The sequence below is a fragment of the Rutilus rutilus genome, assembly GCF_951802725.1.
Source record: "Rutilus rutilus genome assembly, chromosome: 24".
Lineage (NCBI taxonomy): Eukaryota > Metazoa > Chordata > Actinopteri > Cypriniformes > Leuciscidae > Rutilus > Rutilus rutilus.
Window position 1 is genome coordinate 1,790,843 of NC_140228.1, and position 13,637 is coordinate 1,804,479.

General features: G+C 38.4%; 2 protein-coding genes across 16 annotated transcripts in view; one reads left to right on the forward strand and one right to left on the reverse strand.

The window, feature by feature from the left end:
* The window catches only part of LOC311283746 (myosin-7-like), a 234,498-nt gene that overhangs the window by 129,664 nt on the left and 91,197 nt on the right, over positions 1 to 13,637 (reverse strand). The window lies entirely within an intron of this gene.
* Positions 1 to 13,637, forward strand: part of LOC311283755 (uncharacterized protein) — a 76,129-nt gene that overhangs the window by 57,619 nt on the left and 4,873 nt on the right. For 9 of the 14 annotated variants that reach the window (XM_084398436.1, XM_084398429.1, XM_084398437.1 and 6 more), the window contains 10 exons: positions 1,530 to 2,248; positions 3,470 to 3,706; positions 5,379 to 5,517; positions 6,015 to 6,074; positions 7,664 to 7,962; positions 8,920 to 8,985; positions 10,232 to 10,324; positions 10,740 to 10,821; positions 10,914 to 11,026; positions 13,033 to 13,183. In XM_084398436.1, the coding sequence (XP_084254562.1) occupies positions 1,530 to 2,248; positions 3,470 to 3,706; positions 5,379 to 5,517; positions 6,015 to 6,074; positions 7,664 to 7,962; positions 8,920 to 8,985; positions 10,232 to 10,324; positions 10,740 to 10,821; positions 10,914 to 11,026; positions 13,033 to 13,183 (1,959 nt within the window). The remainder of the gene's footprint in view (positions 1 to 1,529; positions 2,249 to 3,469; positions 3,707 to 5,378; positions 5,518 to 6,014; positions 6,075 to 7,663; positions 7,963 to 8,919; positions 8,986 to 10,231; positions 10,325 to 10,739; positions 10,822 to 10,913; positions 11,027 to 13,032; positions 13,184 to 13,637) is intronic. The other 5 variants (XM_084398440.1, XM_084398441.1, XM_084398439.1 and 2 more) reach the window with 4 other exon arrangements.

Sequence of the window (13,637 nt, forward strand, 5' to 3'; positions counted from 1 at the left end):
AACATGTTGATGTATTTTCTCTTGTATCACTCCACACTCTTTCATCTCGCATAATAAAATAATTCACACTCAACTCAATGTTCCATTTATGTTCCAATGTTCCAAACTCCATTTATGAATGAATTCATAATTCAAATCTTAAAGTCATCATGTAATAAGCATCATGACCCAAAAGTGAACTAAATGAAAAGGAAGTTTTCTATGTGTTCACATTATACCTGAACTTCAGAATGGACTCTTTTTTTCTTCACTTTGCTTATATCCATGCATCATATGCAGATTATACTGGAAATTTGCACATCCGTGCAGCATTTGAGGATAATATTTATTGAATTAATTTACTGCTGAATTTCCACACAAACATGATTTCTAGCTGTGGCTCAAATTCAGTACAACATTTGTATTTCAAGGGGTCCTGACATAGGTTTTTTTTTTTTTTTTTTTTTTGAATATGTTCCTTGAGTTTAACTTATAATGTAAATATTTGTACAAAATTATTTTTATATATAAATATATATTTATTTTCAATCTTCATTCCGAGCCTCTGTCTGAAAAGACCCGTTTTTAAGGCGTAGTTCTTTTAAGGTTTGTCAGTAAACGGCCACTGTTATGATTGGCTTGCGTCATTGCATAGTATACTATTGCACGTAAGTGTTTACATTATCCATATAATACCATAATTTACAGACAAAGCATTGTGGAATCATTACTCACGGTTTGTGATGCCGCTGCTGTCAGATTCAATACAGTCGCTGCTTTATCTTTCTTTGAACTCTCCATTACTCTGTGCCTCGTTTACGAAACAATCACTGAACGCCAGTGGGCGGGGCTTGTGGTGCGATGATGTGTAACTATATGTTGATGTCACTCTAGAGCAGGGATGGGCATCTTCGGTCCTGGAGGGCCACTGTCCTACAGAGTTTAGCCCTGAAAAAATCACCTGCCTGTAAGTTTCTAGTAATCCTGAGGACCTTGGTTAGCTTGTTCAGGTGTGTTTGATTAGGGTTGAAGCTAAACTCTGTAGGACAGTGGCCCTCCAGGACCGAAGTTGCCCATCCCTGCTCTAGAGGAAGCCATATGCAAATGTGTCTGCCGGTGTGATGTCACAGATCCCTCAATGTCAAGGTCTTTTTGGAGCTTCGTTAAATACTTTGTTTATAATGAGGAGGGCAATTTAAGCTGTGAAACTTGCAGGATGTTTTAATGGTACAAAGACATTTTATGTGTCAATTTCAAAAGATCAAAGCAGATTTTATTCCTCATGTCATGACCCATTAAATTAAATAAGCTTTCATTTTTAAGGTTTGTTGAGTTTCTTGATCCATTTTTCTGTCTAATCCAGTTCTTTCTCTACTATTTTATCAACGAAAGTGGCAAAAAGGCCAGAAATGTTTCACAATGTCTTGTCTTTGGTTTGGCTTTCGTTTTGGATTAAACAAGAACAACAAATGACTTGTTTTGCTACGAATTGCTATATGCTTTATGTTTGTAGTTGAATCTTTAAATCTTTTCTCATGTTTTTCTTCCAGGAAACTCTGATAAGAACAAGCCAGAGGTCAACAAAATGGACAATGTCCAGAAGTTAGACGACTTTGGTGTCTTCAGCAAGACAGACAAAGATCAGAAGATGGAAACTGTGGAGGAGAAAGACAAAACTGGCCACACAGACAAACAACCAACCAAAGAAGAAAACACAGAAACTCAAGTGGACAAAAACAAAGATGTGGACAAGTTGGACAAGTCAGAGAAAAAGGGCAAAGATGAAACGATTCCCAATGTTGAAACGCCAGTGAAAGTTGAGAGCATTGACAAGTTGGAAAAAACGACTAAAGATGAGACTGAGAAGGCTGAGAAGGTTGAGAAGACCACCGACAAAAAAGAGACGGCAGAAAAGATTGATTCTTCTCCAAAGATTGAGAAAGAGAAGGTGGATCTGGTGGAAAAGACCGAGATCAAGACGGAGGTAGTGAAAACTGACGAGAACAAAACAGACCAGAAAGTAGAGAAGGATAAAGAAGAACATATGAAGGAGAAAGAAGAACATGTGAAGGAGAAGGAAGAACATGTGAAGGAGAAAGAAGAACAGAAGACAGAAAAGGACAAAGTAGAAAAGATTGAGCCAGCTGACAAGAAACCTGCCAAAGCTGAGAAGGACGAGAAAGCCAAAAAAACAGCTGCTAAACCCTCGGCGGCCAAGCCTGCGGTAACCAACGGGCGAGACGTGACCAGTCCCGAGAAGAAGACCAAGGTTTGTGGAAACTCTCTGTTGCCTCGTCATCCTCCGCTGACATTCCTGCTGGTGCTTCTGCTAATGAGTTTGATTATGTTCTTAAAGCTTATTAATGCCAAAACCAAACCAAAATTTATTTATCTCTCATGTAGGGTTGAAGATCATTATCTCATCCCCGACATGACCAAGTTAAAGGAGTAGTTCACTTAACAATTAAAATTTCCTGATTATTTACTCTCCCCACGTCATCCAAGATGTTCATGTCTTTCTTTCTTCAGTAGGAAAGAAATGAGTTAGTTAGAAAGTAAACATTCCAGGATTTTTCTCCATATAGTGACTTTAATGGGGTCCAACGTGTTGAAGGTCCAAATGTGAGTTTCAGTGCAGCTTCAGAGTCTCGACACGATCCAACCGAGGAATAAGAGTCTTGTCTAGACAAACCATCACTCATTTTCTAAATAAAAAAGAACATTTATATACTTTTTAACCACAAAAGCTCATCTTGCATTAGCTCTGTGATGGTCCACGCATTACGTAATCAAGTTGAAAGGTCAAGCGTGACGTAGGCGGAAGTACTGACCTAGTGTTTACTAAGTGAACGTGCAAAGACTAAGTCAAACGCCATTTAAAAAAAAAAAACAAAGTAACACAATTTTGAAGCTGGAGGAGAAACTGAGATGGAGTTTTTCGCCCTACTCTACATTTTTCTTCTTACATTTTGATCCGGAACATGCGTGACCTTTCAACGTGATTACGTAACGCGCCGCCGATGCTAGTGCCAGACGAGCATTTGTGGTTAAAAAGTATATAAATGCTTATTTATTTTTTTAAATAACTGATGGTTTGTCTAGATAAGACTCTTATTCCTCGGCTGGATCGTGTCGAGACTTTGAAGCTGCACTGAAACTCACATTTGGACCTTAAACCCGTTGGACCCCATTGAAGTCACTATATGGAGAAACATCCTGGAATGTTTTCCTCAAAAACCTTAATTTATATTTCGACTGAGAAAAGAAACACCTAAACATCTTGAATGACTAGTAAATTATCAGAATTTTTTTTTTTTATTCTGAAGTGAACTCAATGTTCCCTCTAAATATCATGATGTAAAATTTGAACTTGTGCTTTTATCAGCTTGCACTGCCTTTATCATTATCGCTGCCGTTATCATTTATCCTTATTCTATTTTTTGTTCATCATTTGCCATCCATCCGTTGGGTTTGCTGTCCATCCATGCAGCCTGTCGCTGGGTCAATCAAACCCAGTTCTACCAAGCCCAGACCGAGCTCGACCTCCACCGCCCCCAAACGCCCGACCTCGACCCCGACCTTGACCTCCAGCACACCCGCTCCCCTCAGCAAAAGAGCCCCAGTGCCCAAAGCACCCGCCCCGGCCCCGGCCACCAAACGACCCGCTACGGCATCCACACGACCCTCCACCGCGACCAGTACCGCGGCCAGAGAGATCAAGCCCAAGGTGAGTGTCCAACATGTGACCGAGGAGACGTCCGAACGCCCTTCCCGAGGTCAAAGCGGCTCAATCCGGCTCTCGTCTCTGCGTGGATGTTGTGTTTGTGAGGGCTGTCCATGCTTGACCACATCAACATGTTTTTTTAGTTTGCATTGCCTAGTTCTTTTTTTAAATTAAGTTTCTTTTTGCTCACCAAGGCTGCATTTATTTGATCAAAAATGCAGTAAAAAATTTGACCTATTATCAGAATTTAAAATATCTGTTTTCTATGTGAATATATAGTGTAATTTATTCCTGTGATCAAAGCTGAATTTTCAGCATCATTACTCCAGTCACATGATCCTTCACAAATCACTCTAATATGAGGATTTGATGCTCAAGAAACATGATTATTATCAATGTTGAAAACTTTTGGTAGAAACAGTGATACATATTCTTTGGATTCTTTGATGAAAAGATAGTTCAAAAGAACAGCATTTAATTAAAATAGAATATTTTGTAACATTATAAATGTCTTTACTGTCAGTTTTGATCAGTTAAATGCATCCTTGAAAAATATAGATTTTTTAAAAATCTTACTGGCCCCAAACTTTTGAACGGTTAGGTATGTCTACAAAGTCTTTCTTGAAAATCAGCTAGAAATTCCTCAGCTATATCTATGAAATCATTTTGATCTAGTATCCATGAGCCTAAAAACCTAAATATGGTGTATTATGTCTGTAGATTATGTTTTTGAGTGTGACACACTCGGCCGTTGTTCTTGATAAATCTCTTTAAATATGAAGAATATTCAGTTCAAGTCTTCCCTCTAGTGGCCGTTTGTTAACAACACTACTTCCTTCCTAAAATCAGCATTTGACTAGTGAAATTAAATGAATATTAATATGTACAATCAGGGCACTAGAGTAGAGTAACAATCAGCAAATGCAAAATCAATTATCGTCATGATTAAAACTAAACACCGTGTTGCCATGATAATGTTAAAGTCCCCCTGTAGTCAGTAATTTTTTCCCCTTAAAACTCATCTTTGATCACCAAAATTACATATTTAAATGTTTTTTCCTTGAAAAGTCTTAAAATATCTTGATTGTAACTCGACACCCTTGCCTCATTTAGTATGCGCGGTTCTATGAATATGCAAATGAGCCCCACCTCCACTCACTCACTCAGCTCAGAGATCACATTGACGATCACACGTTGATCTGATTGGTTACAAGGTAGTTTGTGACGTCAGAAACACCAGCGATTTCAAAGCGTGTGTTTGAGACTGTCTTTGGTTTACTGCAGTTTTAAGGAGGAAATACTCAACAATGGTGTCGACTTATGAACTTACACATGCTTTGTCTTAAAGCATATTTAAAACAGTACATAGAAACAACATTAAAAGCTGGATTTACACCACAGGGGGACTTATTAAGAAATATGACTGAATCCACAATAAGAAAATAGTTTTTTTTTTTGCTATTTTAAGTTGGCATTACTAGATTCTTAGAGGATGACAGTATCTGAAGCTGGCAGGCTATTTTTGGAGCAAAAATAGCTAAATATATTTGGATGAAACTTGTCTGGGTTCTTTACTACTGTACACCCACTGTGAGAAAGTATTACATGTGAAACTTGTATATAATCCTTCTGAAATGGACCTTTCCCATCATAACATGTTTTTTTCCTCCAACAGACGGCCACAGAGAAGCGCCCACTTGTGCCAAAAGCCACTGCCGCTCCGGCTCGACCCGCGACAGACAAGCCTGCACCCGCGACACGCACCGCGACCACGACGCGCACCGTAGCCAGCGCTCCTGCAGCACGACGCCCGGGTTAGTCCAACCAGTCACATGTCGCACGGGTATATTTGTGGCAATAGCCAAAAATACATTGTATGGGTCAAAATTGTCGATTTTATGCCAAAAATCATTCGAATATTAAGTAAAGATCATGTTCCATGAAGATATTTTGTAAATTTCCTACTGTAAATATATAAAACATGTATTTGTGTGAGTGAATGCAGCACAATCGCAAACATAAATGCACAACTTTAAAAGAGATTTTCTCAATGTTTCGATTTGTTTGCACCCTAAGATTCCAGATTTTCAATAGTTGTGTCTCGGCCAAATATTGTCCTATCATAACAAACCACACATCAATCATATTCATATGATGCATAAATCTCAATTTAAAAAAAATGTCCCTTGTGACTGGTTTTGTGGTCTAGGGTCGCATATATGCTATATTTTAAAGACGAGGCATTGCATTTTGTGCTGATTTAAGAAACGCTAGGAATATTCACTTGATGCATTTCTATTTTTGTTATTAGCCGCAAAGACTGAGAGCAAACCAGGAGACGAAAAGAAACCAAGCACACTGAAAACTACAGGTATGGTAAACGCGTAACCACCCATAACATCATTTCTGATTATTATCAGTGTTTAAAAAAGTTTTTGCTGCCTAATATTTTTGTGGAAACTGTGATTAACTACCATTCAAAAGTTTGGGGAAATTAAGCATTTAAGAAGAAAATAATAATACTTTTTTTTTCATCAAGGATACATTAAATTGATCAAAAGTGACAGTAAATGCATTTATGATGCTAAAAAAGATTCTATTTCAAATAAATTCTTTTCTTTTGAACTTTCTAGTTGTCAAAGAATCCTGAAAAATAGAATGCATCACCGTTTCCACAAAAACATACATATTTTCAACATTGATAATAATCATAAATGTTTCTTGAGCATCAAATCATCATATTAGAATGATTTCTGAAGGATCATGTGACATCTGAAAATTCAGCTTTGATCACAGGAATAAATTACACTTTACTATATATTCACATAGAAAACAGCTGATTTTACATTGGAATAATATTTCACATTTTTGCTGTATTTTTGATCAGATAAATGCAGCTGTGAGCAGAAGGGACTCTGATAGCAAGCTTTTGACTAGTAGTGTATGTATATGTGTGGGGACAATAAGAATATTCAAGGTAGTGGCTTAAACCATTAGTGTAACTAGTAACAGGTAAAAGATGCAGAGATGCAACGCTGAAAACACGATGCACGAGTGAATTGGGCAGCAGGAATGAGTTTGGGATAATCCCGTGCACACACACTGCTTCTCTCCCCGTTCTCAGAGATTTGAGCCGAACGCAGCGCTGCAGAGAGATTATTTTAATCTGACGCTTAAAACAGGGTTTAATGCTTCAAAACTGAACATTCAGATATCGCTCAGAAACGGGATCTAGTGCTCACTTATGTGCACCCTTTATAAAGGCTTTGACAGGACAAGTACTTCTCTTAACTTTCTGTGAACCTTTATTATAAAACAAGTGTTTTAAAGTTCAACTACATCCCCAAACATGTGTCTTTACCATAGACTGTAAAAAAAAATATGGGCGTAGTGTGCGTGACGTCACCCGTAGTGTTTCTGATGAGCATTTTTGAAGCCCAAAGTGGGCGGAGCCGGCCGTCGCCATCTTGGAAGCGCGCCACTCCTGGATAATCGAAAATGTGCAGCGAGGCGAATTAGCTGAGGTGACGTGACGCTAACAGACAGCAGACAAACAGCTAGCAGTGACATCAGCTGCAATCCACCTGTCACTCAAGTGGCCACGCCCTTAATTATGCAGAACTTTAAGGCTTAATATAATTTAAACGGATGAGTTATAAAAAAAGATTCACCCCCTCGCAGTTGTCATGAAGGGCAAAATTAGCTTTATAGACCAAACCCACTTTTAGCACCAGACTGTAAACATGTTTTATTATGCTGTAAAGTTGGGCATTTTAACATGCGTGTCTATGGGATTGACTCTCTTCTGCAGCCGGTCTCTAGTGGCCAGTCGATGAACTGCAGTTTAGGTCACTTCCGTGTTGGATTCAAGAGAGACACTGGAAGGGCGCAAATCAGGGCATAAATCTGAGCAAACGCTGTGTAGTGTATTCCAGCCTTTAACTGACCTCACATCTTTAGTTTCAGATGCTGCCCGCTCTAAATCCGCACCGCTCAAAGCCTCCAGCACTACAAGCAGCGCCACCAGTCGTCCTCGACCCACCAAAACCCCCGTTCCCAGCAGCACCACAGCCGAGAAGAAGCCGCTGGTTCCCCGCGCTGCTCGACCCAGTGCCACGACCACCAGCACCACGACTCGACCCAGTGCCGCCCCCCGACCCAGCTCCAGCTCCAGCGCCACACCAGCGCCCGACATCAAAAACATCCGCTCCAAGATCGGATCCACAGACAACATCAAACACCAGCCAGGAGGAGGGAAGGTAAGAACACACACTTCATCGTGGACGAGATTGAGACCAGTCTGTACAGTCTGATTCGTATTCAGTCCAGTAGCCGTACAGTAGAGGTAGAGGAAGTATAATAACTTCCTGTTATAATAATATAGAATACTAGTGTATATATATATATGTATATATATGTGTATATGTATATATACACGTAACATAAAAAATATATTTAAATATTTAAATGTACTTAAATGTTTATTAGATGCATCCTTCACTGTCCACATACCTAAATGACTTTATAAATATAATTTAAAGAAAGGGTATAGCAGTCTTTAAATGTTCTCTAAATGCCCAAACGTTCAGTCACTTCCTGTTAAGTTTTGGACACACATGTTCTGTCCTGATCAGCAGATTTGCCGTGTGTAAACGGAGACGGGCACGAGTCTGTATTCTCTGCTCATGTTTACTTCTATATGACTCCCTGTATATTTAGCTCCAGTCTTCATAATCATTATTGATCACTCATGTCCTGATGTCATAGCTTCACTTTCTGGTATTGCATCTCTCCCATGTTTGTTGTTCATCCTGGTCTTTTTCCTGGCTGAGCTCTTTCTGTGACTCGCTAACACTCTGCTGTTCCTGATGTGCTTGAGAAACGTCTCCTGTCACCACAGATGCAGATGCACAAATCCAAGAGCTTCGTTTAGTACCAGAGTATCACCGCGGTTGTAAAGCCAGTTGTGTTTGCAGCATGATGATGTTTCACCCAGAATCCCGTGCATGTCTGGAGTTTGTCCATATAAACGTGAGACTCACGCTGCACGGAAGGACGTCACTAACCCGCCCCAGTTCTGCCTGTTCCCATCTTTTCCTCCTGATCCTAAAGTGTTTTCCCAGTTTTTACATGCGATTACCGTAGGATGTAGGCCGTAGATGAGTATGATAGAGCCGTTTCCACACATGTGAGTGACTGGAGGGGTGTATCTGCAGGTCACAGTGTCTCAGAGCAGGACGGACACACACACCTCGCTCTCCAAAGAGACCAGCCAGGGCAAAGTGAGTTCAACCCATCAGCCCTTCACACTCATGCCTCTGACTGTCACTCTCAGTCTTTCCAAACTCTCATTCTCTGCTCAACAAGCCTACACAGATCTGACACGACAGAGTGTGTGTGTGTGTGTGTGTGTGTATTATTTTTTTTATTTTTTATTTTTTATTTTTTGTGTGTGTGTGTATGTATGTTTCAATATATATATTTTTTTAATAAAATATAATATTTATTATATATTCAATTAAATAATATCTTTATTAATTATTAATTAATATATTATTTTATATTGAATTATCAAATTGTATGCATATTTTATAGTTATTTATAATTATATATATATATATATATATATATATATATTATTTTGATGTAATATTTTAATATTAAACTTTAAAAATATATAGTATATTTTATAGGAATATTACATTATTTTATTTGTACTTTTAAATATGTAATGGAGTAATAATTTATATTTTCGGTTTGTAATATTGAATTAATATATAATCTGATCTTGTTATCAGCCATTAAAAACACACATTGTTCGACCACTCATCTTTCCATCTTTCCTTCTGGAGATCTTTGGAATATTCACATTGGGTTTTTATCAAAATATTATATTTTATTAGTGTTTGTCTCTTGCACCTCATTAATGAATGCGACACATCACATCATACATCACAGCAGGGATACTCAAACCGCATGTTTCGGGGACGACTTAAGAAAACGCTGAATGGGCCAGTAAATAAAATAACAGATAATGATAATAATATTACTTATTCAGTTTTAAAATGTGCAGTAAACAACAATCACAACAATAGCACTCATTGTAGTCAAGATTGTCTACAATAGATTATCAATGAGGCAATAAAACAAACGCTTCTACTGTGAGTGTTTGCAGCGGAGACGCTGCTTCATTGATTATAATGAGAGTATTGTTATGCCATTCAAATTAATTCTCAAAAAATGTTCAATGTTGGTGCCGGTCCACTGAGAAGCCTTGAGGATTTGAGTATCCCTGCATCACAATGTTCATTTGAACCTCAGTATTCATCAATTCCTCAGTCTAAATCAGTTCTCAGTTCACTTAAACAGGGAACGAGGGAAGACGAACACTAACGTTGTCAATGCGCAGTGCATTAATGGGTGCTAGTTGCTTTTAGATGCTTCTGCTTGTGTCGTCTGTTGTCTTTCCTCTCTAACCTGCTCCTCCCTGGTGTCCCGTCCCTCCCGGCCCGCCGTGCTGTGTTATAGGTTCAGATAGTCTCCAAAAAAGTGGACTACAGTCACGTGACTTCCCGCTTGGGCTCCAAGGACAATATCAAACATATTCCTGGTGGAGGGAACGTAAGTAACGTTACTGCATGCGGTGTAGTCGTTGTTCAAACAAACACCATCATTCTGTCCATTGTGCCACATGAACGCTGACGCAAACAATGAGACGCTTTCTTCGCTTATGAACAAATAAGAGCTGCTGATGCTCCGGGAGGAACGCTGCCAAATCCTTTTCCCAAATCCAAAACAACATTATAACCCAATCACGGTGACAGCAGAGGTTTGGATTCCTGACGTTTGTTCATAATCTTCTTCAAATCTGCTTTCTCTGAAATCTCACTTTCACTCACTCAAAGAGTTTAGAGATCAGCTCCGATGTCATTGTTTGGTTTTCCTCGTCACCTGGTGTTCAAGCGCTGCATGGCACTTTATTTCTGTCTTGAACAGCTTTCTCTGGTCGTATCAGATGATTTATATTTGTTCACAGGTCCAGATTCTCACCAAGAAGGTTGACTTGAGTAAAGTGACCTCCAAGTGTGGATCCAAAAGCAACATCAAATATAAACCAGGTATGATGAGAGCGACACCGCGTTCCTGTTTTCAGTTCCTCCTCGAGCTTGTTTTAAAGCGATCGGTTTGCGTGTGTGATGATTGTCTGTAGGTGGAGGGGAAGTCAAGATCGAGAGCCATAAGGTGAACTTTAAGGATAAAGCTCAGTCCAAGGTGGGCTCGATGGATAACGTCAATCATGAGCCCGGTGGCGGGAACGTCAAGGTGAGAGTTCATGAAGATCCGCATCACAGTTAAACCTCGACGTGAACATCCATCGCCAGTAAACCTGGTTTAGACTTTAATGACGGCCAAGTGATATTAATGTGCATTAATTCAGACATTTTTAAATAAAACATCGGTAACACTTTATTGTAAGATGATGTAGTCGCGTTACTAAACCAAACCCTAACCGTAACTCTATAGTGAGTACATGCAGTTAATTAATGTTACTCAGTACTAACGTCACCTTAAAGTGTAATCAACACGTTTTAGTGTTTTTAAGTGTTTAAAGGAATAATTCACACCCAAATTATTATTTTTTTAATAATCTTTCCTCTGTCTCACCCTCATGTTTTTCCAAAACCCTCATAATTTCGATGAAATATAAAAGATGATGTTCATGAAGTATGATGACAGTAGTCCATGACTCCAGCATCATATTAGCAGTCGAGATTTGTTTTACATAAGGATCCTATATAGTAGATACCAAATACTCACCAAAATTATTGCATACTTTATTCTGACTTTATATACTTTATTATAGAACTTTATTTGAAAGCATAAAGTACAAGTACACTCACATAAATATATATATATATATTGCAAATCTCGACGGCTTGATTGTTTATATTGTAACTATATTGTCGTTCATCTCTAATCTGAGAAATGCGACTAAAAGGCATGAAGATATTAAGATATTATAAACATTAGCATCATGCTTTGAAACTGTGTATTGTGAAAAGCACTATATAAATAATTTGACTATTCAAAATCCACTGAAGTCATATGTAGATTTATGAGGAACAGACTCTTATAACTCATTCATGCATTCATCCAAATGTGAATATTGCACACAACAAGAGAGATTCGTGTGAATAACACTCACAGCTTTGCTTTATTATACATCAGTGGTAAGTACAGAAACATTACGCTTGCATGGAAAGTGTTAAACATGTCTTTGATCAATGTTATTTTTCATGTTTTTATTTGTTTTAAGTCCATGTGTTTTTACTGTGTTCATTCCAAACCCAGAACAATCACTTTGTACATGTATATTAAAATGCTTATACATTATGCTTAGTTTCTCTGGTGTGTCAGGCAACAGAAAGACTAAACTGGAGATTTGAAAGCATGTTATTAACATGGGAATGATGGTTAGGGACAGCTGGAGCTTTCATTGGTTCTGGTTTGTTTCCAAACTCTTACTGGTGGCTTCAGGCGTCGGTGTGATTATGATGTCACCTGCCCCTCAGCCTATGGCCATCCATTTCAGTCACATGACCACTCGCTGCACCCATTGTTGTTTTACCCATCATCTACATTTTGATCACGTTTTTAAACTTTACCATATACGTTTACTGAGAAAACAATGTGAATTTGAGTCTTTTGACTACGTCTGAAATTAATATTAAACTGTAAATATAACCTGTACATTTTATTTTGGATGAAAACTTTTGTTTTAATTCAGCACTGTAGTTTTCAGTCCTTGCTGACATGTTAATAATGATTGAAAAATTGCACATAATATGTATTAAAAATACATGCATTTTAATGATTGACAGGCATATCCATTTGCATGGGATTCTATTCATTGCCATTCAGTTCATCCTTGTAATTATAACAGTTGAAATTAAAGGTTATGATAGTCGACCATATACATTCATGAGGTTCTTTAGTCATGATTTTATTGATTACTCTGTTTTAATGTATTGCTTTGTTCTCTGCATGGATATACAGAACCAGTCTAGTGTTTCATTTTAGAATAACAGTATAAGATATGTATAGTGACCAAAACATTCAGGACAAATCAACCAGTCATTTTAATTTCACTCATTTAAGCAATGACAGATTCAGTCCAGTGCATCCAAACTGGTCCTGTATGTCAGCCATCCTGCTTCTTCATGCAAGGTTTTGATTTATATACTGTAGTGTTGAAGCACACACTCCTGGCTCTGCATCATCAGCATCTCACCCACATCTGTGCTATTGACCCCTGCTGTGTGTTTTAGGCTGAGGGTGCGCAGGAGACTGAGGCTAGCGGGGCTCCCTCTAGTGGTGTCTCGGCCCCTGCCCAGGAGAATGGGCTGAAGGAGGGCGGCCCCTGCAGGAGTGACGAGCTCCGGGACCCGCAGGGCCTGGACTCGCTCATCCCTGAAACAAGTAAGTGTGTGTGTCGCCCAGCGCCCCGGCCGAAGCCCCGTCAGACTAGAGTTCCTGTAGAAATGCCAGATTCCATCTCCTCATTTACCACTGATTATTATTTGTTTCTCCATTATTTCATACACACTATTAGTTTTTTTAGTTTTTTCTTAATTTTAAGCACCATGTAAATTGTGTTATTTCGTTGTCTGGTTTATTACTGTACGAGAGGTCGACCGATTATGAATTCAAAACCAATAATGAAGGTCGTAAAAAGATGATTAATTGGCTAATAGTTTTTATAATCAAAAACATTGAATGTAACATTTTATTAATTTTTTAGGTTAAATCATAATATTGAAGAAAAGAAAACCTAAAGAAAATCTAAATATTGAAATTAAAACATTCATTGTAACCTTTCTTTTTTTCCAAATAAAATCAAAGCATTGAATAAAAAGCTTAAATGTATCAAGTA